The sequence below is a fragment of the Trachurus trachurus genome (genome assembly GCF_905171665.1).
Source record: "Trachurus trachurus genome assembly, chromosome: 13".
NCBI lineage: Eukaryota > Metazoa > Chordata > Actinopteri > Carangiformes > Carangidae > Trachurus > Trachurus trachurus.
Genome location: NC_139892.1, coordinates 11,431,763 through 11,458,584, shown reverse-complemented (window position 1 = coordinate 11,458,584; position 26,822 = coordinate 11,431,763). Strand labels below are relative to the sequence as shown.

Here is a 26,822-nt window from a genome sequence, read left to right as displayed (position 1 = left end):
CCTCTCCTGGTGGCATTTTATTAACAGTATTTGTTCAGTGAGACCTTGAATTTGTCTGCCACTGTGGCCATGACATTGGCAAAGAGGGGGGATCATGAATCTGCGGTGGGAAGCTGTGGATCATAATAACTTTAATTCTCCAAAATAAAGAGAGTTTCCACTCTGTGGTAAACAATAAAGCCCCCCGTGCCTTTAGGGGAGTGAGGTAAAAACAAGACAGCTGAGTGGGAGAGGAAGACGTAGATATAAAGAGAGAGAAGGAGACAGAGGGAAAGATCAGAGGACAGGAAATGAAATTTTTCACATTTTAAAGTGTGTTTGCATATCTGGGTGTCAGACATTATAAGTGTGATTATTCCTTCATTCCTTTGGCTGTACCACACTGTATGAGCCAAGTGCTTTCACATCAAAAGGCATCTGCTCTCAACAGTGTCACAGAGCGAAGGTTTTTAATCCCTAACCCATTGCATCTGCGTCTTGACGCTGTTAACCATACCTCTGGATTTCATCATGCAGCTTCAGAGACTCCAAAGAATACAGGACAGACAAAAACAAGTTTGAATGTAAGAAGAGCTAACAAAGCTGGGTTTTTTTATTAGTATTATTATTATTTTGACTGGAGGCTCGGCTGCAGCAACTGGGAGTGGCATGGCACGCTTGAAAACAAAAGGTAATCCAACTGCCCCCCATCGGGAATGGAAACCTTGCTTTCACAACAGTGCCAAACAGAGGAAAACAACCATGCCCTACTTCAATTTCTATCAGTATTTTATGTAACAAGACTTTTAATATTTCATGTTTGTTCTTCACCTTCACCACGAGCCCAGACAGACGGAGTTATTCTTGCTCAGGCTGATTATTCCTGCAGCCTCACGGTGCTCAGCGTAGTATTGTCCTGGAACCATATCGCATCGCATAATGAGCAAACATACAGACAACAGCATAAAGCATCTACTACAATCTGACGATGTATGATAAGAGTCATGTGGAGATTAGATTAGTAGGATTAAGTAATGTGTGTGTGTTTGTGTGTGTACAGTATACTGTATATCTGTGTGGGTGGGAAGACATCGTGTTGATATACTGTAATGATGATAAGGTGGAGCAACAGTCCTATTATTATATTCTAAATAAAAAACTACAACATTCACTATCACACAATGATATATAGTGACAACTCTGGGGAAGGAAGATAAATGTATAAATGAGGAAGTAGGGTATTTTAACTTGATTTATCAAATTGGCTGTCTTTTTTTTTTAATCTGTCACATTTGTCACAAACATTTTATGACATATGGTGTGAAAGAACCTTTTTTAAAGTAATTAAACTGTTGTTTTTCCCCACAAATCTTTGCATCAGAATTGCACAGTGAAAAGCAAAGCTACGAAACAAATGCCATATTCTACAGCCAGTATACTACACAACCAACACAAGACAATTGTCACTTTCAACTATCATCCCTGGGAACCAGCAGTTGTGGTTTTATTTATAAAAAAAAAAAAAAGTGATGTGATATGATCATTTCTTTGGGAGTAAAATGCGGCCTATTATTGCCCAATTTTCTCTTTTCTGCTGCTGCATCACCAAGACCATCAAATTTTGTATTGGATATGACAACGATCTGCAGGACTATGTAATTTTTGCTGCTTCAGCCAAAAGTGACAATTGTGGAGGGAAAAATGCTCAATACTAAAACTGACTGTAGCCGTAAGAGTCACGACGTCTGTGAACCCACTTTGCACAGAGCAAAATCTAATCACAGTAGCCGACGTAACGTTAGCTAGTGGGTCTGGTCCTAAACACCTGTCCCAGTGCTGAAGCTTCACTCCCAAAAACACAGCTGGGTCTAGACCAGTTTCATTTAGCTACGTCTTAATTTCTCATCTCTGCAATTTCTTAATGTTGGAGACGACACAGTCTAATTCTGTGACAACAAGAGAAAGGGGTGAAAATGCTGCAGCACACAACAGGACAAAAACAACATACACATACAATTAGCCTCAAGTCCATTGCCCGAGTGCATGCTGGGAAGCTTTCCCCAAACACCAGCTCCCAGGGTGACAGAGCAGCATCTTAACCTCATTATCTGCTGACTTTTTTAGTGCTTATTTTCCACCGTTGCTGCATTTGTCCACAAAAACTGAATCTACATTAAGAAGATTTGGGCCTGAGGGATGTTTTTTGACCATATACATATAAACTCTGGGCATCTGTGTATGTAAATGAGCCTGCGTGTCAACAAGTGAGGTTTATTATTCGTTCTGTGTAGGTATGAATACCAAATACAGACATTTCTGTTCGTACGCCCAGTTCTTATACACATTTAAAAACCGGTACCCCTGGTATTTTTTATTTCCTTTGACAGCTACAGATCATAAATGTCACCACAGCAAGAAGAAGAAGAGGTAGAAGAGAGGAAACAGGTCGAAAACTAAATTTTAAACATTTCTTCAAATGAAAATACCACGTATAGAAATTTAAATGTGATTCAACAAAATATCCCTCCAATTTGGCCACAACTGCCTTGCAGGTCTTGCTTTCTCCCTACGTCTCTTTCTTCTGGCCTCTGTGTGTTTGTCCTATTTCAATTTCAACCTGTCACTCAACCGCTCACCTATTCTCTGCTGTTGACTCTCCTGCCCCCCCCCCACCCCCCCCCTTGCAGCGGCCTGTCACAGATTTCCATCATTTTGTTTTCCAGCATCTGCATATAAACCTGAAACCCTCCCACCCGCCTGCCTTCCTCCTTTCCTTCCCGAGGGGCTGAAAATGGAGAGAAAGTGGAAAAGGCGTGATTACGATGTCATTTCATAAACACCGCGCCCTGAGAGACTGCATGGATGAAAGCACCAATGCTACTGGAAAATTACCCACCCAACCGGGGACAAGTCATTTGCTACACCACAACAAACATTCAAGACGCCCAGCATGTACACACAAAGCGCAAAAGGTACAAACCGACGGTGGGTAAATAAGAGAAAGTGGTGAGTGAACAAAAAAAAAAAAAGACGGAGGTTGGGAGGAGAGTGGGGGGGGCTCAGATGTAGACGAGCACCCCAAGACATGGTGTGTGTCTGCAGGCGAGTGTGCGTGAATGGGTAAATGTGTGTTTGCAGCTCCTCTACAGGTGTTCAGTCTTCTTGGCAATGGACAGCAGGGGACGACTGCCACCGTTCAGACAGATGGAGAGAGACCCACCAGGACCGGGACACACTCGGAGACCAAAAACACACACACACACACGCATGCTCGCACACAAACCACACAAAAAAGCCATTCCCTATGTTCTTGAGCATCAGGTGGCGGACGCTCGAGTGCTTGAAAATCCCACCTGGCGAATGCCACACAGCCAGATATAATCAGTTTTGGGAGCCGCTGCACAGCCTTAAAGGAGAGGACTCATTGACATTTAAATGGTGCATGTATGTATTATCAGTGTGGCTGTGAGCGAAGAGGAGCGGAGGCAGCAGCTGTTTGTATTGCAGCGACATTAAAGCGTTACGCTGAGAAGTAGTGAAGGATTAGAGCGCTGATATATCTTTACATTCAAAGAAGCAAGAGATAGATTGTCTCATATCTTCTGAATAAATTCCAGCAGAGCTCAGGGAGAAACGAAGGGAATAAAATGATAGAGAAACATTTTGTACAAATCATCTCGCCGTTTGAGGAGGAAGCCGAGGCGCCGGATAATTATTAGCTCTGTCGTTCACAGTCGAAAGGAGCAAACTACGGCTTGTTTTTAATCCTCTGTAAAGTGGATGATGGAGCCAATAAATTCCTATTAGTCATTAGATCTTGCAGCCGATGACGAGCGACGATGTTCTGACGCAGCACAGGGGGATGATGGGAGTGGCAGCAGTTGACGTTCAGTGCTTAAAACATGCTAAAGTTAAACCATACGGACCCGTGACGTCTGTACACTGATGAGATATGGAGTTGTAGTATACGAGTAGCCTACTGTGTGTCCAAGACTAATGGCCGATGAAATGCATTTATTCTGAGTCACTGAAATTTGTGTTAAAGGGCAAAATCACTCATGGGAAATGTACTGTTTTTTAGCCTGCACAAAAGTTTTTAAGGTTGCAGCTGCAGACGGTAGCTGAGTGAGGGGGTAAGAGGGTAAAAAAACAACAAATGCTGACTTTAGTATGGAAGATGTCACCAACACCTTTATTTCTCAGTCCCTGAAACGGACAGACATAGGAAATGACACTATGTCTATCAACATAAACAAAAAAAATGCAGCTTTAAAAAGAATTTAACTCAACTGAGGATGTTGATGTTGTGCTGGTTTTCCAAGGCAAGGTCTTCACAAAAAAAAGGGAGTTTTTTATTTTTCATTTCATGTCTGCTTCAGACAGAGCAATAAAAGGTTTTAGTGAACATCCAGGTCTTTCAGAAAACCATGTGTTTGTGCTTGAGGCTTTAAATCTAACAACACATTTTCAGACCACACCTTAGGTCTTAATGTTAATGTACGGAGTCAACAATCAACTCCCAGCTCTGCCATGTTGAATTCAAAACTACTTTGAAAGTTGAGGATGCACGAATACACAATTTTCACAGTTGTTGCCAATTCAGGAATGACTTGGAGTACACACCAACCGATTGGCTTCAGCAGATTTTTTTAATGACAACTGGGGATCACACATCTAAAAGGGAAACTATGCCATGGAGTGGTGGATAACGTTATTTATCATACGTTATGATGTGTATATTTGTGTAGTCTCATCTGTCATAAACAAGAGATTATGGGTCGTGGTGCCACCAAGACGAGAGCTATGGCACCTGGTCGGAGGCTCTGATCTTGTAAAGGTGCGTTCACACCGGACCTTTTATTTTCGTTGCTGTCGCTCGAGATGGGAAATCCCAAGTCAACGTCATTTCTCTGGTCGTCACTCGCTTGTCACTCAACGCTGATTTGCTGCCGTAATCCCAGTGGTGCCGGTGTGGAGAGACATCGTAGTGGTCATGACACCATCAAAGCGAAAAGGCGAGTCTATGCCAAACTGACGAACGATTGCAGCTGAGCGACAGAGCGATGACAAAGGAGCGATACGAACGACAGCGACACAAATAGAAGGTCTGGAAGGCAGAGAGCCTCCGTTATCCCTGTATCAAGTTACAAGTCATTTATCTAACCATCAGAATTACTCCAAAGCTGTTTAACTCAGGTAAAAATGTAGCATAGTTAGACCTAAGGTAAAAATAGTTCCTCTTTAGCTTCTTTCACTAAAGTCTGGAGAACGCCACCTTGTGACGAGGTAGGAAGTAATTCGTATTCGTATTAAAGATTGCGCCAGATGAGGGAGCACAGACTCCAACGATTTGTCAAACCATGAACACACCAAAGTCTCGCAGGAGTGACAGGGGTTTATGGAGTGTAGATGTGTAGTGATTTCCACAGATGGGGTTAGTTGAGATAGTGTGCAACTCTTTATGAGCCTCCTGCCAACATCATAACGTTACAGCAACTAACCTGCAAACTGCCTGTTAGCGGAGATTCCACCCTTGAACCCTGTTGCTAGACAACCATGTCAACACGTTCTACAAAGTGTAAACAAACTTGGATGACATACAGCTTGCTGCTGCTTGAGCAGCTATCTGCTGTAAGAAATCCATTGAAAAGAAAAAAACAGGTGTGGATCAAGTTGTGTAGGAGTCGACGTCGGCTTCTGGCGCTTCTTACATGTGCTTCCATCGATACAGACTAGGCTACGACATGAATGTGTCCAGAGTTGGCCTGAAAAGTCAAACATGTTTGAAATGCTGCAACTGAAGTTGGGCGGGGTCTGTTCACCTCACACACCAACAGATTCCTGCGCCAACTTGCCGTGCCGTCTTGTGCAGACTAGGCCGGGCTGTGAATTGTGGGTAAAATCGACCAAGAAATCGAGTACTGTGTCCCCAGCTTTAGACGACTTCATTAGCATCCATTCAGCACTAGTTTTCACATTCAACAGATTTGAAATGTTTTGGAGAGAATTTTTTAAAAGTAAAACTGCTGATTAAACATCAATAGTTAATTTTCACTCCAGATTTCAATAGTTAAAACTTTTGATAAAAGGTTTGAAAAGGTAAAAAAGAAACTTCTACTCAACATATTTGGGTTCAAGTGGCTCACCAGTTGCTAACCAGGCAGCACTTTATTGTGGAAGGTCATCCCAGAAGGAATGTTCATGTTAATACCTACTGAACATCACATTTACATGAAATGTTTGGCTGTTCATGCACTTCATTTTGGACATGTACAATACTGAATTTATTTTAATTTTTTTTAAAGAATAAGTAGCTCCTTCAGCGACTACAATCTTAGTGACCTTGAGCGAAGCAGCAAACCTCCAGCGTCTCCATGCAGCTTCACAGCCAGCAGCAGCAGCAGAACTGCGGAGGAAAGTCCAATACAAAAACCGAAGTGTGTTCAAGCTTTGTAAATATTAACCAGGGTGCTGCTGGAAATAATGAATTGCTCTTCCCTTGATAAATAAAAGAAGAGAAACTATGTGAGATCTTATTTTAGTGAATGTGGAGAAAAAACAAAGGAGAATAAACTCCACAGAGACATCCGAGCGTTTCGCAGCACAGACTTGTCATATTATTTTAATGTCATCTTTTTAAATATTAAAAGTTTCTGTGTGTAGTAATTTGTGCTGCTCCTAAATAAGACCACATTTTTAATAAGCTCATGCTCCATGTCACAAAGACGATGTTGAAATATGTCCCCGCTCTCTGGTGGGTGTCACCGAGTTTATTTCTCTCAAGAGGACAAACATTGTCGGAAGTGATTTTTTCTTTTTCTTCTCTCCAGTCTGCTTTTTACTTTTTCCACCATCTGTCACTGAGGAGCAATGAAAGGCTTTGGCACTGGTTGTACTTTGATTCTACAAAGTCAAATTAACGTTAAAGCGAGAGCTAATATTGGATTTTATTTATATCCGATCTTGAGGATAACGACAAAAAAAATCCGACATATTGTACAGAGATATATCGAGATGTTGATGAGCAGGTTGTGATGTTAAAACACGCCCCACACGGGATAAAAAAATGTTTATCCAAGAGTGGATTTGGATACAGCGGTGGAAGTTTTTCCGCGGCGTGGCTCGTTATGTAGCAGGAAGCGGCCTCTGGTCTCAGGTCGCTCCCCGGCCAGGAGCTCGGTGTGGGGCCGCACCACTCTCAGAGACAGATGTTAGGGCTGGGCTCGGTCATCCACTCTCACCATAATGAGAACTCAAGGGGGCCCAAGCCAACACACACACACACATACACACACACACCTTCCATTCCACGCGCACACATGAGCGAGTAGAAGCGCGCACACACACATACAGTATAACCCCGCAACTCAACAGGAGAACCAAACAGCGAGAGAGGCGGCGAGTGGTGAGTGAGCAGGGCTTGATTCATGATTTAATAATGATGTGCTGGTTAGAAGAATGTGTGACCTTCACACACACACACACACACACACAAATGCATGGACACACATGCACGGACACACACGCACACCCATGTTAACATACAGTGTATCCAAGTGACAAGATATTCAAATGGAGGGAGTGAAGGGGGGGGGGGGGGGGGGGGGGGTTGAGAGATTGTGTGTGCGTGTGCATGAGTGTGTGTATGTGAGAGTGTGTGTCTCCTGCCAACCATTTTTGAGTGTTTAATGAATGAATATTGCACCTTAATTATTCACCACCCTATAATTAGCATCTAGCCTGTGATGTCCGAACATGTTCCAGAGAGTGTGTCAGAGTGTGTCAGAGCGTGTGCATGTGTGTAGGAGAATAAATTATGATTAAAATATGTGTGTTCAGGATACATCCTTCATGTTTACATCGGATTGAACATGAGAGAATTACACTGAGAGTATACATGTAGTTTATTACGTGTGCATGTCTGCATGTTTGTGATTTTTATTCCTCATCGCTCTCAGCCTCTTGATGAAGCCTCAGCCACCTTAATAAAGTCAATAGAAGTCATATTCTCTTATTAACCTTTTAAACGTCTCTAACCTGATGCTTCGTGTTGTTTTCACAGGGTCCCGGAAAAAAAAGGGGTGGAAAGTGAAAGAGAAAAGGAAGTGACAGATCCCGAGGGAAAAGACAGAGCGATGTGATAAGACCTGGATAAACCTCGCCACTGGTCATCATCTCCACACTAATGCTGCAGCAGGTAAACACAGCAGGGAACCTGGAACAGATGAGGACCAGAGATAGAAAAAAAACACACAATTTAAAGGTACATTGTGTAGGAATTACTCCCATCTAGCGTTGAGGTTGTATATCGCAAGCAACTCAATCGTATTTTTCATGCTGCATTCACGTGAAATTGGGCAGACGGCAGACGGACGACAGCCGCTGCACGTAACAGCACGAGGCAAAACAATACACGTGACAATATGTTGTCATGGCGATGTCATATTGTTTAACTGACCCACGTTTTACCGGCTTTCTCTCGACTTCTGTGACTAAAATGACATCTGGTTTGTTAGCGGCGGCCGTCTGCCCGACTGCAGGTGAATGCAGCATCAGTGTAACGCTCCATTCCTCCTCACTGCGTTACCACGGTGACTTTTCACAGACGCCACCTCGACCTGAGCCGACAGCTCCGGTGTCTCGGCTGAGTTTCTGTGGTTTCCTACCGGCACGCTGCCACTGAACGTAAAAACATGGCGACACCACATGGCAGCCAGCACCGAGCTTACCCGCTCGAATGATATGAACGATATGAATGGCTCATTCAGAGCTGAAAGGAACACTTTAGTTTGTTGATGGGGGGGGATTACTGATTAATGAGAAACATACTTTTGAACGAAATAATCGATTTTCGTGAATAGATAACAGGAGAAGTTACACAATGTCCCTTTAAAAAAAAAAAACAAGGGCCAGATTTAATTTGACAGATTTATATTATTGGCTAAGAGATTAGACAAGGAAGAGACATGGAGGGGGAAGATGGAGGGACGATAGAACAGAGGATGTACATAGTGGTGGGAGTGGGAGGTGGTGGTGGGGATGGGGGGGGGGGGGGGGTGCAAAGCAGTGTGAGGAGCAGGTACACAGTGACCCAGATCCTCCTCCTCCTCCTCCTCCTCCCAGCAGTAACACAGGGGGGAGCTGCTCCGGCCAGGCTGCTGTCAGCTGCAGGACGGGAGCGGAGGATGAGGAGATGCAGGACACAGCAGATATGAGTGAGTGCAGCAGCTCCAGTGACGCAGCTGCTGCACATCACAGCAAACATGTGGCCACACGCCGCCGCCCGCAACAACAATCACAATCTGGCAAATTGTGTTGATTTGATTTGATTTGATTTGAAATGTTTTTCTATTTTTTTCTCCTGACTACAACAGCCTGTTGGGCTTTTATAAGAGCTGACAGTTATTCAGTGAGCACTAGGGTAGTCACGATGACTTGTTTTCACAATTAATTGTGGTATTAAATGCAACAATTAATTGATCGTAAAGATTCCTAAACACCGTCCCTTTCCGAAAAAGATAGAACCATATCGGCAGATGTGCGCCAAAGTAAAGGTAAATGCACAGATACTGGTCCATTTATCTAACGTAACGCTGAATTGGAATTTAAATGTTAGCATGTAAAAATTATTAAAATTAACTTAAATATTTGGTATAGATGACAATTAATGACTTAAATATTTCAAACACTTCCCCCGGGGGATTAATAACTGGTCCTATACTAATGTAATTATATTTTGACTATATTCGATTTTACACATTCATAGTGTTGTGAAATGTATTGATGCATACAGTAATAATCGGGATAATCATAACACCGTGATTATTTCTCTGACAATAATCATACCAAGAAAATCTATAATCGTGACATCCCTAGTGCGCACACACGCACCCCAACCCACCACCACAACAACAACACACCCACCATCCTCATCACCTGCCTCTTTCCTGGGGGGGGAGGAGAGCACCTTGGTGGTTTCTCCCAAAACACACGGGGACAAATGAGGCCCTGAGCGTCCTGTTAAAAATGAAACAACTCAGCAGAGAGTTCACATCCCAGAGGATCTGACCTAGAGACGCAGGTAAACACACACACACACAGAAAGAGAGCACAACCTATAGGCTCTCACACACACACAAATACACACACACAGGCATGCAATTACTGAGCCTGTGCACCAGTCACAGGAAACTGCAGTGCACCTTTATAAAGGAGAGTGGAAGAGCTCACAATGCATGTGTGTGTGTGTGTGTGTGTGTGTGTGTGTGTGTGTGTGTGTGTGTGTGTGTGTGTGTGTGTGTGTGTGTGGTGTGTGTGGTGTGTGTGGTGTGTGTGGTGTGTGTGTGTGTGTGTGTGTGTGTGTGTGTGTGTGTGTGTGTGTGTGTGTGTGTGTGTGTGTGTGTGTGTGTGTGTGTCAGTGGCCCAGTTACACAGCACAAGGATAAAATTGCTGCATCCGTGACAGGCCATATACACAAAGCTGGTCCCACCTGTTCATTTCAAATGCTCCACCTGTGTGTGTGCGGTTTGTGGGCGTGTGTGTGTGTATGAGAGAGTGAGAGAGAGAGAGAGAGAGAGAGTGCGGTGTGTGTTCATGCATGTGTGCGTCTGGGTGGGCAAACAAGCGTTACAGATGTCTTGGAAGGAAGGGTACTATATTACATAGACATATTATTTCAAGTTCTGAGCCTTTCGCCTTCCATAAGTCATAACACACAAACACACACACACACACAGACGCACGCACACACACACTTCACCATGAACTCATCACAAAGCCAAAGGATTCATGGATCATTGTGCCTCCATTTCTATAGCAGGTTGAAAATATGGCCGAGCAGCCGGTGTGTGTGTGAGGGTCGCTGGCCACAACTCAATACACTTCTGTGGGAACACTATTTATTTTTAGATGCTTTATGGTTCTTGGCTCCGTGGCCCCCCCACCCTGATGCCGCGGAGAGCCACAGCCAGACGCCGAAACAACACAAACTGCACTGTGTGAGGATCCTCAATCAGCGTTCCAAGTCAAAGTCTCATGTAAAATTATTTTTTATAAAAGTCGACAAAACCAAAAAAAGCAGATCATCTTTTATTCTCTTCCTAACATCAGCCACAACGCAGCTTCGCATGTGTCAGAGGTTCAACAGCAGCTATTTTAGCCTCAAGCTGCTCCAGAGCTCACCACCTCCTCTCTCATTCTCTGCACCAGCCTCTTTGTTTTTGTTGTACTCTTCCAGCCCGCAGCCCACAGCTCCGACTATTGCTGAGTCACATGACATCACTTGAAGGATTTTATTAGACATAACACATGTTGTTGCACTTCTACAGAGGTGTCAATGCTGCTGAATCCTTATTAGATGAGGGAAATCCGTCCACTCCTATGAAAGAATCAAAAGCTATTTTAACTTCAGCAGCAAAGTGTGCATGTAGGAGGTCTGTTGTTGTGAGAATAGGTTTTTTTATGGCCTTTAAATAAATGAAGAGATGCCATCATAGCATCATGTCTGGCTATGTAAGAGCAACATGTTAAAAACAAGGCTGTTTAGCATCATCATCATTGAGATGCTGCACATTTTCCAGGCCATTTCCCCCCCCGTCCATCTGTCACCCATCAATCACTGCTCAGCCTTATCATAGCTGTGACAGGCTGTCAGGTCCCTGGTGTGTCCTCACATGTCTCCACTCCTCTGCTTGTACCTCCACCGCATGCTGCTGCTGTATGCAAATGCAAAAATGCCCACACTTTACACAGCCACAATGGAAGGAAGAAAAGAAATGACAGATTCCTTCCAGTGAGTCTGCTTTCAGCACTACGGATAGCTCCGCTGCTGTTTCTTGCTGAGTGGCATTGGACCAAGGACAGCCGCACGCATTCACCTCATGTCTGCATTTGTGTGTGTGTGTGTGTGTGTGTGTGTGTGCGTCTGTGTGTGTATAACTCGTCTGTTGTCTTGCAATTTTCACTGAGCGGCGCATAATATATCTAAAAGGGGGGGACAAAAACAACATTTTCCGCCATCAAAACAACAGCGGCGGCGGCAGCGGTGGTGGTGGTGATGCTTTCAAAGCCTTTATAGCAATCAAGGCTGCATCAGGACATATTAGATATAAGTAAGCTTGATAATACAGTGTTAAAAAAAGACTAAATGTTTTGGCACCCGGTTCCAGTTCTTTGCTTTAGAAATACATAATGACTCATATTTCAGTGTAATAGCTGAACAGCGATAATGCAGGTAAACAGGCAGGCCTCGTCTCCAGTCACTATCCATCATCAACACCACAGAAGCGGGTGACAGACTTACAGTAGTAGTGTCTCTCGGTCTGGACTAACGCCAGGGGTGCTGACACCGGTACTGTAACTCACAACAACCAGCACTAAATAACACTGCTTTTTATGGGGGGGGGGGGGGGGGGGGCGCGTCGTAGCTACTGTATCTCCTGGACCTCCTGCTGCTGCTGGAGCTCCGGCTGCCAAGAGAGCCCAGAGCGCTATACCAAGTCTAGATGTGTAGAAGCAAAAAAAAAAAATGTTTATGTGGTCATGTTTTTCCTTAAAGTGTCCATATGTGTTTGTGTGTGTGTGTGTGTGCATGTGTTGTTGTGAATGTTTGGGGTGTGCATGTATCGGTATACGCTCTGCCAGCTCCTGTTCAGCCTGTAAGTGGCTAGCATATGGGATGACAACTGTTGCCTTCATGGGGAAATGGACAGATTAATTGAAATTGAGCACAGATAGGAGAACAGACACGCAAGTGATGAGCACTTAACACAATCATCAAGACAAAATCACACAGGGACTGCTTGTGTTGTGTGTGCATTTATGTGTGTGTGTGCTCAGCTCGCCAGGAATGTAGACTAATGAAGAAAATAACAATTACTGGTTGATTAATATGTGTGTGCGTGTACCGGCAGCCCCAATACCTGTGGATAATCACCAACCTTGCAAACCATTAGCAGATCTGTGGTGCTAACACTTTTTAATGGGCCTGTGTGTGCAGACTGACAATTAAGAGCGTGCGTTGGTGCCTTGCAGTGCTGGAACAGGCAACCCCCGACGCTCTTGCAGGGGCTGACCTGAATACGGAGTCGTCCTCAGCAGTGACACTGCAGTAGCCTTAAACTGCCTCTCTAACACACTGTGGCTGCGAGGGAGCTAACATGAGAATATACTGTAGCAACAAGGAGACAAGAAGTGAAAAATGCTCACGGTAAATAGCACGGCGGCGCATCATTTTGTCTCCATTTCGATGACATTTCACAGGTTTACCAGGCACGGCTTGACATTTTAGGGGAATATGCTTACTCACTTCCGTGCTTAGGCTAAAGCTCAGTGAAAACATTGGTATCACTGCAGACGCTAAATATGCATGCGATGCTAGCAGCCAGTTGGCATAGCTTGGCAAAAAGCCTTGGAAAGGAGGGAAATAGCCGGATCCTATCTATAAGTAAAGCACCTGTAAAGCTTAAAGTTGCTACTTAGAGTTGCTCTATTTTTATTTATTTATTTTTTTTTGGCTGCCCAGGAAATAGTCCCAACAGTGTGTTGAACTATTCCTTTAACTCTATTTTTAATATCCCAACAGGGCACACAGGAGCAGGAAGAGTCATACCAACCACTGAATAATGTAGTTTATACCAAATACTAACCTATATATCATCTTCCCTACCTCTAAAAAGCTCCAGCACCTGCAAACCCAGACCAGATGTAACCTAAAGAGAATATCATAGACGATCAGTTTCAATCAAAGTGGAGATAGAGTCAATACTAACAATATAGAGTGGCAGGAAAATGAATGTGGTCCCTTTACAATGACCTGGTTTTCTTTTGCATTGATTTGAAATCTAATCTGAGTTTCAAGCAAGTTCAGATGAAAATAAAATTGCGAGAGCTAAAAAAGCAAATATCACACAAACATTCACGGTGCTGCTGCAAAAAGCCAATCAATCTTTGGATTTAATAACTACCAGCCCACTCAGCAATAACCTGCAGGCAAACACTTCAGCTCAGCTCCAACAGGTTGTTCTGTCTTTGTTTGTAGCCACTCTGTTTGTGTGTTTAGGTTCATCGTCCAAGCTCTGACCTTCAGTAGCAGAACAGTCGCCCTGATATCATCCAGTTAAGATGCTTTGATAAACATTTTCCCCTTGATAAAGTCCAGATGTCCAGACCACTGTACTCTGGGATAGACGTGCCATGATGAATGAATATCGATAAGCAGCTCCAGCGCCTTGTTTTCAGGCCTTTAGCCATTACTTCACTTTCGCCTCACTGATCATTTTTCTTTGTGCTCTTGGAGTCATCTCAGCTTGACGCCCTTTTTTTTTTCGAGGAGAGCAAACTCAAAACGTTGAAGTGTTTTTTTTTATGAGTCAAAGAGTCTCTAACCTCATAACTCAGCTCTGGTTTCACTCACTGGACTTGAGGGTTGATAATCCCTGACTGCACTTAGCTTTTGCTCACTTCATGAGCCGAGGGGTTCACATGCATCTTCCAGCCTACACTGTGAAACTTTTCAAATGTGCCATCAGTATGGACACTTACAATGGGATGATTCATGAGTTATTAGCTGCAACCAGTGATGGACCGGCCATAGGGCAATATGGGCAAATGTCACAACAGCACTGTGAAGATGCGACCGAGGTGGCCGTGTGAAGATGCAGCCATGCTGATGTGGCCGCAACAAAAAAAGAAGAACAAGGCGGTCGGGGCCAGCTGGTTTACGGCCGACCAACTCTGAAAGACTGAAGACACAATAACGTAGGAGATCAGTAGCAGTGTATAGCTGACCTGGTAGGACATCTCTCCCTATAGTCAGATCTTTGTTCCAGTCTGAGTTTGATTCCTCCTGTTAGTGTGCAATTTTGGTGATCAATGCATTTATTCTTTTCTCATCATCATTTTGATCACTGCTAAAGATATTGTGCAATGTGTTGCCTCTCTCTGTCAAACATGCCAGTGGTGCCAGTTGGAGCCAGTTCATCACTGGCTGCAACAGGTTGTTTTTATTTTCCACATTTGAACTTCATACTCGACTTAATTAATTCACTTAATTTTGTTCTTGCTACTAACTGTACATGCATACACCCACAGTAAAACACCAACACAGATAGCAGAGAGTTGCCTCCAAGTAAGTCTACTGCACTCAACTCTTGAGTGCTCCACTTGCCAAGTGTGACGATTTATGAGTCACGGAGACAAAGATCTGCAACTCTCTCTCTCTCTCTCTCTGACCTTCTCTCCTCTCACTCATCCTCTAATTCTCTCCATCTTCTCCTTCTGATCATTTCCACTGAGGTCATGCCGGACCCAGCTGGTGGAGAGGGACAGGTCAGGCAACTGTCAGTCTGTGTAACCCCTTCTTAATCATCAGTGTGTGTGTGTGTGTGTGTGTGTGTGTGTGTGTACGTCTCACGATATGTCATCACCTCACGCTGAAAAATAGAGGAGAGTCCACTGGTGAGATTGGACTAGCAGTAAGTGATTAGAAAACAGGAGCAATTGGACGAGAGGAGGACTTGAAGTGGTGGCAGAAGGAATGCCTTGAAAATCCTGGAGAGCTCTTGGGCGCACGCATGTTTGTGTGTGAAAGTGGCGTCTATTGCATGTACTGTGGGGCCGTGAGAGCCAATCAGCAGGGGAGCATGCTTAGAGTCTGGCGAGCCACTTAAAACATCTAACAAACTTGATTATCCTTAAGAAGTGGGGACTAAGTGTCGCACTAGAGTGGCAACACACACACACAGTTGTACAGTTTTGAATATATTATGAGAAAATAATTACTGTTAAGTCCAAGTGGCTTGAAATTCCCACTCTACCCTATCCTATTTTTATTTTTCTTTGATTATAAGAAGAAGTATTCAGCCAAGAGTGTTTCTGTTAGCACTAAGATTTTGTATCTGCTTGATAACCCTATACAGGGACAGAAAAACGTCCAATTAAAGGAAATGGCTAATGCTAGGTAATGCTAGCCAACTGTACATAGGTATTTATAGCTAGAAATGTAACCGTGCCAACTTTATGACAGTTCTTCCTCAAATATCTACCATTCGGGACCATTGTTTACCGAAAGCAGACGAGGTAAAATGTCAAGCTGCAGCACGACGTTAACTCGCTTTCTAAGCTAATAGAGCTGTGAAATCCTGCAGGTGCTCAGGAAGAAAAGTGGATATTTGAACATAACATTTTTCCGTGACAGCTGAACAAACTCCGTCTGCAAACGTAGATAGAGTCGCAGATGGTGCAAAAGCAGAAAATTGCTCAACAATTTCTCTCCTTTTTTCCTTTCCTGTCTTCGAATGCATCTCCAAAAGTGAGAGTCCAACCTAATTCAGCGCCAAAGAAAAAAAAAAACCAACTACCCCGGCCATGTCTCTCTCTTCCACTTTATAGGGTAAATCAGTGGCTGAATATCTGCCTCCAAGCATGGTCAGCCGTGACCACTCAGAGACACCAACACAGGAAGAGAAAAAGGAAGAGAGAGAGAGATGAAACACCCACACTGCACCCTGATGCCTGCACACACACACGCACACGCTGACTTCACTCCCAACACACATCCACCTCCTTCCCCTTTTCCACATCTAAAAAGACAATCGAGTCGGAAGAGACAAAAATACAAGAGGTGGAACAAAAGGAGTCAGATACTGTATATAGTGTAAAGACGGAGGAAGACGTGCACACACGGGCCACAGTGGAATACCTCAGCTACACTAAAGATCTGATAATAGTTTTCAGGGACAAAGCTCGCTTTCATTTGTGACTTTCTGCGTACGTTTGAAAAGAGAAAACAAACGCCCACTCAGCGCCACTCTTATACTCATCTGATATCTGAAATTGAAGCTAAAAGGAAAGGCTTGATTTCTCATTAGCAATAAAAACAGCCTCTGTTTGGCTTGATGCTCAGTGAGGGGGGAGCCCGTGTGATGCAGCAGACGTTAGGGTCGGTCGTCCCCGGGATCACAGGAACCCTCCTTCTCCTCCTTGTTTGGGAGGACGACAGCTGAAACTTGTTCCGTCCTTTTCCCCCCCTCTGTCTTTTGTCTCTGTGCGGTACTGCAGGACTGTGCTGGGATCAGTGCCCCTGGCGTCGCTCTATCGCCGCCGCCACTAAGCCCTCCTACTTGTCAAATGGCACCGGGCTGTACAGAGATCAGCGGAGCTTTGAAAACAGAGGACAAAGCAAGTGTTTGTATAAAAAGGAAAAAAAAAAAAAAAAAAAATCTGTGATGTTCCTCCATGTCGCTGAGCCTGGCCGCGGCAGGCCAGGCAGGATTTGTGCCGCATCCAGTGTCACAGCCTCGTTGGAGGATTTATAGAGTGTGCTCCCATAATGCACTTCCTCCCTCCGAAAGGGGGGGACATAAATCTGACTTTTTTTTTTGTCAACCCCCTTTTTTTATTTGCTAATGGGATCCTCAAATGACTATCCTCCTGGCTTTCTTTATCCCTCACATTCAAAAGCAGCAGCTTTCACACCCAGCCACACACACATGGCCAATCCCCTATATAGAAAACCATAAATTATAAAAACCTGTGTCAATTAATCCTGCAACTTCACAAGCAGGCGTCAGACTGAAAGCCACAGCCTAAAGCTCGTTACCAGGAGGCCTGGCCTGTTCCAAAGGACCTGCTTACTGACAGAGGAGGAGGGAGAGGGGAGGTAGAGAGAGAGAGAGAGAGAAAAATGTACAGTGTGTTTATCTGGATATAATAAAGCAGCAAAAAGGTTCCACCAACAACGAGACACACAGTGGGTAGCTGAATTAAAATACACTGCGCTGGTAATGAGCTATCTAAATTCAGAGTTCATATTACTTGGAATTACACAAAAGCAGGGCTCCGGGGCAGCATTGGCAAAAAACTCTATAGCTCTTTCTGCTTCTCTGCCAGAAGATTCTCCCTGTCGAGCGGCGACACAGTCAGTCCCGGGGAAATCGTTTGAGCCTCAGCGTGTATCTGCGAATGCAATAATTCCTTTGTAAACGACATCACCTCCTTGCCCGTTTCTGCATACTTGGCGGCTGTCAACACGTTGGCTGCACTCTATCACTCTCGCTGCCCGTGCACGAGGCGGGGGACCGAGCCCATGCACACACACACACACACACACACAGATGTTAGCGCGTTGCGTTAGCTGATTACCGACGTGTCTGAAACACATACTAAGTAGATAAAGACGCGTGTGTGTAGTGGCGTGCACGTCAAGTCTGAATGGATGACTCGAGGGCGACGGTGATTAAAGGAAGTCGCACGTCCACGCTTTCTCTGGAATGAAGCGTCGTCTAAACAGAAAATGACAGGGTTAGCAGCCGCTTCAAAGTTATCTGGAAAACAGCTCGGCGTATTGGCACGACGGAGGCAGATCCTTCACCGCGCTTGACATGAATGCACCATTTCAGTTGTCATTTGAGAAGAAAGCCGAAGTGGAGAAACAGATACGGAGCGGGGGTTGAGGGATGGGAGATGATGTAGGTCTGGGTTCAGCCTCAGCCTCCTGCCAACTGTGACAGGGTCAGCGTAGCAACAGATCGACAAGACACTTTTATTTTCCCCTGGATTTAACTGCACTGTACAGTTGCCCTGGGGAATCAATTAGTACCATGGTGTGATTGTTTTTTTGTTTTTTTGTTTTTCACTCTCCCATTGACTTGGCAGTAATTTGTTTGTTTACTTCACAGTCAAGCTCTGGGTACAAAAAAATAATAAAAAAAATATCATTCCAATGCAACTATCCTGTTATTTCCTGCTGTATTACACACACATGAACAGGTGAGAGCACAAAACACACTGTGCATGAATTTGCAAGGACACAGATCCTCAAGAGCAGCGTGTGAAGTAAATCTTATTAAAATGAAAGTGCGTGCGAGGGAAAAGCTCGACCTCTGGGCCAGGTCACGGCCTGCATCGGCTCCATCAGCATATGCTTTCCCTCCACACACACACACACACAGCAAAGTCTGCAGGTGCAGCTGGCCAGACGACCGGCACTTTCCTGTGTCAGGAGGAGGCGACGAGGGCGAACAGTTTATTACGCCCGTGCTGTCGTCTCTTGGCCGCCAGACGAAACTGACAGGTGTCACCTTGTTATTTCGCTGCGCCAAGAAGCCGACCCCTCGGCCCGCGGGGAGTTGATTAGCAAAGAACCTGTTGCCGCATTTACCTGCTCACCCACAGCACATGGCAGGCGCATTAGAGGATTGAGCGGTCCCCAGTGCAGTGGCGGCACCGGGTAGACCTAAAATTAGCTCGGCGCTGGAGCCACAAACTGCCACCACAACACAACACAACAGTGTGGCGCCTGTTTACTGCATCTGGATGTCGTTATCATATATCTGTGGAGGCTTTTGGGGATTAGGATCCACGCGTTTTGGAATCTTAATGAGATAATTGCAGCTGTGAATTAAATTAGCCTTTTGATAAATCCAACCTATATGCCTAATTTGCATATATGATTAATGTGCGTGTTTGCAGATGGCTTCATCAAGGGGGTTTAGGTGGATCTGAGAAAGCTTTTATTTTGATGAGGAGCTGAACTTTTATTGTGGTGCTAACAGGTATGTCCAGAGCACACGCAGGTCTATTGCTGATGGATTTGATCGTTCTTATTGATAGATTTGGGCTCCTCTCTAGAGGTGAGCATGTGCGAAAAGTGGATCCACAATCATGCGTCTGCTACTAACGGCACCATGTGCTCAGGAATATTTTTACCCAAGTCGACGGAAATTCACTGGAACCTGAAACTCACCGACACACACACCCCAGACCCGACTTCACAGATAAACTGCTCCACTTTCCTCCCACCTGCCTTCACCTACAGTATCAGTCTCAAAACAGACCTTAACAGTGAGGAGCATCAGTCTCACAGCAGCCCTGCAGACGACCATGCAAGGGAATGTGTTTACCCACATGCAGCCCCCCCTGAACCAAACATATCACTGATGGACAAAATAAAAAAAAAAATAAAAAAAAGTCCTTGGATGAATATCACAGCGATGCAACTGGAGATGAACCCGAAGGAAAAGGCTGTAACAAGGTCGCAGCACAGTCAGTCGGTGTTGAGCATCACACCAAACACAAGTCTCCATAGAGGTGTCTATGGATGTCATTAAAAGATAAAGCAAATACACTGAGGGGCTATTATGGGCTGTGCAGCTGTACAGTAATTAAGTGCCAGGTCTCCCACAAGTCCACGAGGACCACTGCAGAGCAAAGCCAGATCATTTTCTTGATGAAGGAGCCTCAGACACTCAACACTGAGCCTCAGTCAGACTCAGCACCAACAGCTCTCAGCATCAGATGGACGGTTCTCTCCATCCTCTCCACGCAGCTTCTCTCACTTCGTTTCTCTGAAGGAAAAGCCGTAACGCGCTCGCAGATGCGCACCACACACACACACACACACACACACACTCACAAAAAAAAAGCAAGTTGCCCTTCACCCACGTACCTTTGGTGTGAGCGGCGCTCAACCCCAGAGCCACTACAGCCAGCACGCCGGCTATCCTCAGCATCTTCTCGGCGGAGATTCAGCCCGGGGAAGGAGAAGGGGAGTGCGGAGTGCGAACCTCTTTCCTCTTCTCTCCTCCTCTTCTTTTCTCCTTTCTCCCTTTCTCTCTCTTTCTTTCTCTCTCTCTCTCTCTCTCTCTCTCTCTCTCTCTTTCGCTCCTTCTTTCCTTTCCGCCCTCTCTCCTTCTTTACTCGGCGACTCGGGCTCTCTCTCGCCTTCCTCTTCAGGCAGAGTGTGGAAACTGTTCACTGATATGTGGGACAAGATCTGGCAGCGTGGAAGTAGAAGGACGCCGGGAACCCGCAACGCACCTCGCACCTCGCAGCCACCGGCACCGCACCGCACCGCAGGTCTGTGTGTGTCTGTGTGTGTGGACGGACGAGGCAACAACTAAAGTGGTTTCTGCTGAGACGGGACCAAAGAGCAGCGCACCCCGGGACCAGAGCCCGCGACGTCACAGGGAGGAGAGAGATGGATTCAGGCGCTTTTTTCCCTCTCTCTCTCCCACTCTCTCTCTCTCTCTCTCTCTCATCCGCCGCCCTCCCCTCCCCTCCCCTCTCTCCTCCTCCTCCTCCTCCCATCTCCTATCTCTGGAGCATCCCAGCCCACTCCAACTCGCCGTCAGCCTGCCACGCTGAGGAGGGATCCATAATGAAAACGATAGTTTTGGGAAGAAAGCACCGACCGTCTTCATAATTCATAATAACCGACCCCATTGACAGCCCTCCAAATAAAGACCATTATAAATCACCTAAAATTAAATAAAAAGTCTCACTATATCATGCATGTGCAATGAAACACAATAAGGATAACACTATTGGTGTTTATGTAAGCAATTTTTTTGTCTTTATGAAACGGTTTGAATTTAATATTTTAAGCACAAATAGACTCCATGTGAATTCTTTAAAAAGAAAATAATTTTGAATTTCTTGCAGTCATATTAATAATTTTGAATTTCTTGCAGTCATATTTCTGCATTAAAAGGTTTCAGATGCGCTAAGCTGGAGGACTGTGACTTAACTTCACAGATATTCAGGGTTTAATATAACTGAAGTGCCAAGACATTTACCCGGTATTTATCTTATCACAGGGAGTCTTTAGACTTGCTTCTTAAATTTCAAATATTCTCACCTCTCTCTCCCTTTCGCTCTCTCGCTCTCAAATATGCAATAAAATTAAAAATCCCTGCGCGACAAGGCTCATTTTGCCAGAGAGAACGTTTCTGTTTCCAACGTTTCACAGGCAAAACGATGGGGGAAAAAAGAAAAAAACATCCTCAAAATCCTCATTTCATTCTTTCAGTTTGTCTGAAGGTGTGTGTGTGTGTGTATGTGTGGGCATGTGTTGCTGGCATGTGTGTGTATGTGTGTGTGCATGCGTGTTTGTTGGTCCCAGGCTGTATAGGATTAATAATAACTTTTTCAATTTTCCTGAGGAGCCTATCTCAAAGGAACTTTTCTCTTGGACTATCTCTTGCTGGTTAAGGATTATTCTAGGAGGCAGAGAAAAATATTGCCAGTGTTATCTACAGGGAGGAGGGGGAGAGGAGAGGGGGTAATAATACAAACAGATGACAATGCAGAGATTTGAATCCACACCATCTAGTGATGAAATTAAATTTGGTCTTCTTTTATGGGAAATGACCTAAGTGGTGTCGCGCCAACAACAAAGGCGTCCAGAGAGAAAATGAGCTGCCGTTCTCGAGCTGAGGTGCAGTGACCCCGGGGGGTCCAAGCAACATGATGAATATTTGTATTTGTCTCGTTACAGTATAATCTATTCACTGTCATAATATTACTTCAAAAGGTTTCACATTTTACATTTTCCTGTTTCATTTGAAGTTTATAAGAGGATATTTGTGGCATTAAGAACCCAAAACCGTCTAGTTTTACATCCCCTCTCTTATACGCGTTAATTCCAACAACAACTGGTTGGTGTCGGCCAATCAGAAGAGGGTCGGCTCTAAAACCTGCACTCCAATTGGTTGACTGTGTTATGTGGAATTGCATAAGAATATAGAAGATTTCAGGTAAAACACTCAAGAGAAACCAAATCCTGCAAGTGTTGGATGGTGGATCCAGGTGGGCGGGGCTTGGTGTCTGCTTAGTTGTGACATCACAAAGTCACAGAACTCCCGACGGCTGGTTTTAAGGCTCACATTTCTCTCTGAACTGAAGCTTTGATACTTTCATAGTATTAATATAGAACATAGAGCTGATTTATAATCAAACTGCATGGAAATCTACTTTTATACAATATGGGACCTTTGATATTACCACCAGCACTTCCATAAAAAGCAATGAATATGTAGATCCCTTTTAATATGTTGTTTCCTGTAATATAAAACTGTTGCTCTTCCATCGGCTTTGTAACATTTAAGCACACGCAGAGTGAGCTAATATATTCCTCAAGGCTTTACAGCTGAGCCACAGATCCACAAATTACAGCCATTAATCAGTGAAAACAAATATGGTAACACAGGAAAGCTACACGCAGAATAACTAATCTTAATCTAAAGGAAAAGTCACCGTCCCCAGTTATTTTCTGACTTTAATATGACTTTCTCTTTCAGTGACTGGGCTGCATCAGGCAAAACGCTTTCCCTTTTCTCTCTCTCTCTCTCTCTCTCCATCAAGGCTATTCTCATTTTACAACCTCCCTGCAAAAGGGCCAATTTTTGTTTGAGCTCCCTCTCTGCTCTCCTGGTCCTGGATGCTTTTTCATTATTGACACACATTATGCCTTCTAGGCTATACCGTAGCAAACCACCCCGGGAATAGTGAACTGCAAGCTGCGATACTAATGTGATAGCACACTGTGTCCGTCCGTCTGCTCGGTGTCCGGAGGAAAAAAAGCAAAACAACAAACAAAAATAAGCTTCCCCTCATACTGTGAGTATTAGGCAATCTAACCTGGCTGGGTAGTTTAATGTGCAATTCTATTCGTCTCCTCTTAGGATTTCACTTTTGGGAGATATTAGTGGCAAAAGTTATAGGAGGCCATTTGCAGTGCAGGTTGCTAAATGATGATGGAAACAATAAGAAGATGAGGATATTAGTTTGAAATTGGTGATTGCAGTGGAGAGTAATAAATATATAACGCGCTGTGAGAGCTGTCATGTCGCTCCTCCAGGCCCAGTAAAGCATCAATAGGGCTTTTAGGTAAGAGGTTTTTCAAAGTAAAGCTTCCTTCAGTGCTGCAGCGCAGTCGGACGCTCTGAGGTTGTCCAGACTTTTGAAAACCTAAAAAAAAAAGCTTCACACAGTGCCCATGAAACAGCATGAGCGACATCAAATTAGCTCAACTTTGTGCAGAAGGCCTGATCATAAATTCATCGCGCTGTAACGAGGTCGACATCATAGTTTTTGTTTCGCATCAATTTCTGTTCTCTGAGCAAAAGTCTCGAGGCTGCCCCGGGTTCATCAGCACATCCATTTACTGTATGACCCACTGCTGCAGAGCGCCGCCGTGCTTAATGAGTCACCCCCCAGCGCACCCAGGTGACATTTCATTCAGACAGAACGTATAGAGTGCAGTTACTAATAACCGAAAGCATGCTATACCTTTGAGAGATTTATGAGTTACAGAGAGCGGACAGCAGCATCATTGAACACAGAATACTATATCATTGACAATGCATGTAGGGATTATGAATGGCCAAGCGAGTGTCCGTGCAATATAACAATATACACGATACTGTATAATTTGTCCCCATCCTGTCGCTGCTATATGCACTATACAACTGTATAACAATATGATCTACATAGAAGATAGCATTGTCTACATTTATCTTTTATGTAAAAGGATTTGCACACACCCAAGGATGTGGTTGCATAGACAAAAGACACACAAACACACACAGCATTTTTTCAGCCACGCAGGCCTGGGTGGAGATCCCTCTGTGCACAGCAAGTGTGACAGATAGAAAAGCACAGTCATGCATCTTAATTTGATCATTTGCTGAACACATGGAGAGAATGGAAAAGCCATCTTCCTTCATTGCGGAAGCCAATGGTCCATTGTGTTGTTATTTGGTGCATAATCATAGACGAGTGAAATTTCTTATGTGTGCGTTTCTTACACCAGGGTCTAATTCCAGTGTTTGAACATTAGCATATGGGGAATGACATTTACAATAAAATCTAATAGTTCTTGTTTTTTTTTCCTTCTCTGGCCACTTGAGATCACAGAGCAGATCCAAGACAGATGGCTCCCTGCTGTTGTCCCTGTCAGTCTCCTTCCTGCCTGAAAGCTGCTCCTGAATACGACAGCTCATCTTCCATCTCGTGCCTCTGGACAATCAACCAGCGGTTTCCCTCCCCCTCCCCCTCCTCCTTATCTGTCCCTCACCTGAGAGGTCATTCTGACTCAAGTGATCTCACTCCTGTGTTTCTACTTGTCCCATCTTTTCATCCTCTTTGGCCCTCCCTCTCCCAATGCCTCTGTCTTCCTCCCCTCCATACATGGCCTAATCACTCCACTGTAACCACATTCAGATCTCTCCATCCGCCCCTCGCTCTCCTCGCAGTGTTGTGTGACAGAGTGCAGCGCCTCCGCATGCTCCCACTGACAGCTGGCTCGGGCTGGAAGGAGGAGGGGAGTGATAAGAGAGGAGGTAGAGAAAGGCAAAGAGATAGACCATCATCCCCCCGGCGTTTCCCCCCGGCTCTTCTCTGAGGAAGTGTCGGTGGCGCCGCTTTGATGCCGCCTACATCATGCAGAGGTCTGAAGCTGTGAGAATGCCTTCTGGCCCCGTTTTGCCTCGCCTCGCTGGCAGGAACTGGGCCAGAGGTTGTCATCTCCTCAAAGTCTCTCACATCTCTCAATCCCATTACCGAAAACTGAGAGCAAATATTATTTCCTCTCCAGCCAGACAATGAGAATTCACATCTAAAAACTTGTGTATATTTTTTTTTACCCTCTCTCAACCTAATTTTTGCTCTCTGCTTGTTTTTTTCCCACTAAAACAGTGAAGCATCACACCAGTGGTTTTGAGTGTTTTAGGCTATTTATAAGAAATCAGATACACAGTTCAATAATACATGCTGCAAAAGCATGGAGATGTGTTAAATGTATAAATTTACATATATTACACATTTAATATATATTTCTACCCAGGCATTCACTGGTTCCCATTCATTTGTGCAACCTACAGTAATTTGTGCAATAAAATACGGTGACATCTTCACTGAAGTTACGCTTTCTTTTTTACACAATCATCATGAGGTTATAGCCTATAATCCAGCCCTCAAATTTACAATCAGCAGCAACACTGAAAACAGACTTGATTTTCGCCACGTTTGAGTTTGACACCAGAATCGGTGGAATTAAACAGCTCGAGCTAAGGTTTTAAGGGTCCAACTACATTCCATGCTCTACGGAAATGAATAAGAAAAAACACTTTCCAGTGCTCTATACTGTAGCAAGTACTCATTCACTTTCTTGGCAAGAGATGAGAAGATTGACACGTCTGTACTCTTAATATGAAGCTACAGCGAGGAGCTTGTTAGCATCGTCTAGCATGAAGGCTCAATAACAAAGGGAAACGGCTAGCCTGGCTCTGATGTCTTGACGTTGCCAGGCAACTGGATGAGACGTCAGAGGGTCATTCAAGACCGGAGCGGTTTGTGCTTTGTTTTTGTGATAAAGTCAGTTAATGAGCTTTACTTAAACATGGCTGCTTGTTTGTTGCTATAGCTAAACTGACAGGAAAATGGCCCCAGTTATATGTATTTTGCAAGAAAGTGCATCTTGGTTGTTGAAGAGACAACATGTAACTCATTAATCTTAGATTTTAAAGTCTGCACGAGTTGAATCCAAATCACTTCCTGGAGTTTTTGATTGAAAATGTTTTGATGTTTACCTTAAAGCCACGGGGAATGAACGGTGAAACATTTCCAATCAAAACTACAGTGCAGTGATTGGGATTCAATCCTCTGTAGATGCTGTTTTAATATGAATTGTTTACAGCATCCTCCTTCATCGTATATCTCAGGGAAAAAAAAGCATTGCGTTTGTTTTTCGGGGCTGCTGAAGCTTCCTGCACATTTCTGTCTGTTCAAATGATCTCAGGCTTCTCTCAAGGCCTCAGAAGCTGGAGGATTGTTGTTCCTCTTCTGTCCATTCAGTAGCTCAACATTTGTTTTTGACTGTCCCTTTTTTTCCCGCTTTGCTCAGTTTTTTTCTTCTTTTGGCTCTTTGTGCTGCCTGACTCTCCGTAGTCACCAAAGCCGCCGTTGCCTTTGAATAGCAGTCCTCCTCTGGTCCAAGGCAGACTTGGCAGCAGTATAGCAGGCTTGTTTGTGGTTCTTGGCAGAAATGCTTGCAGACCTGAAT

At 44.4% G+C, this 26,822-nt stretch overlaps 1 protein-coding gene across 1 annotated transcript in view; it reads right to left on the bottom strand.

The window, feature by feature from the left end:
• Positions 1 to 20,490, bottom strand: part of LOC310996161 (calsyntenin-2-like) — a gene marked incomplete at both ends in the record, with an annotated part of 281,521 nt that extends 261,031 nt beyond the window's left edge. Inside the window, one exon of the mRNA XM_083985517.1 lies at positions 20,427 to 20,490. Coding sequence (XP_083841643.1) covers positions 20,427 to 20,490 — 64 coding nt within the window. The remainder of the gene's footprint in view (positions 1 to 20,426) is intronic.
• Between the last annotated feature and the right edge of the window lie 6,332 nt (positions 20,491 to 26,822).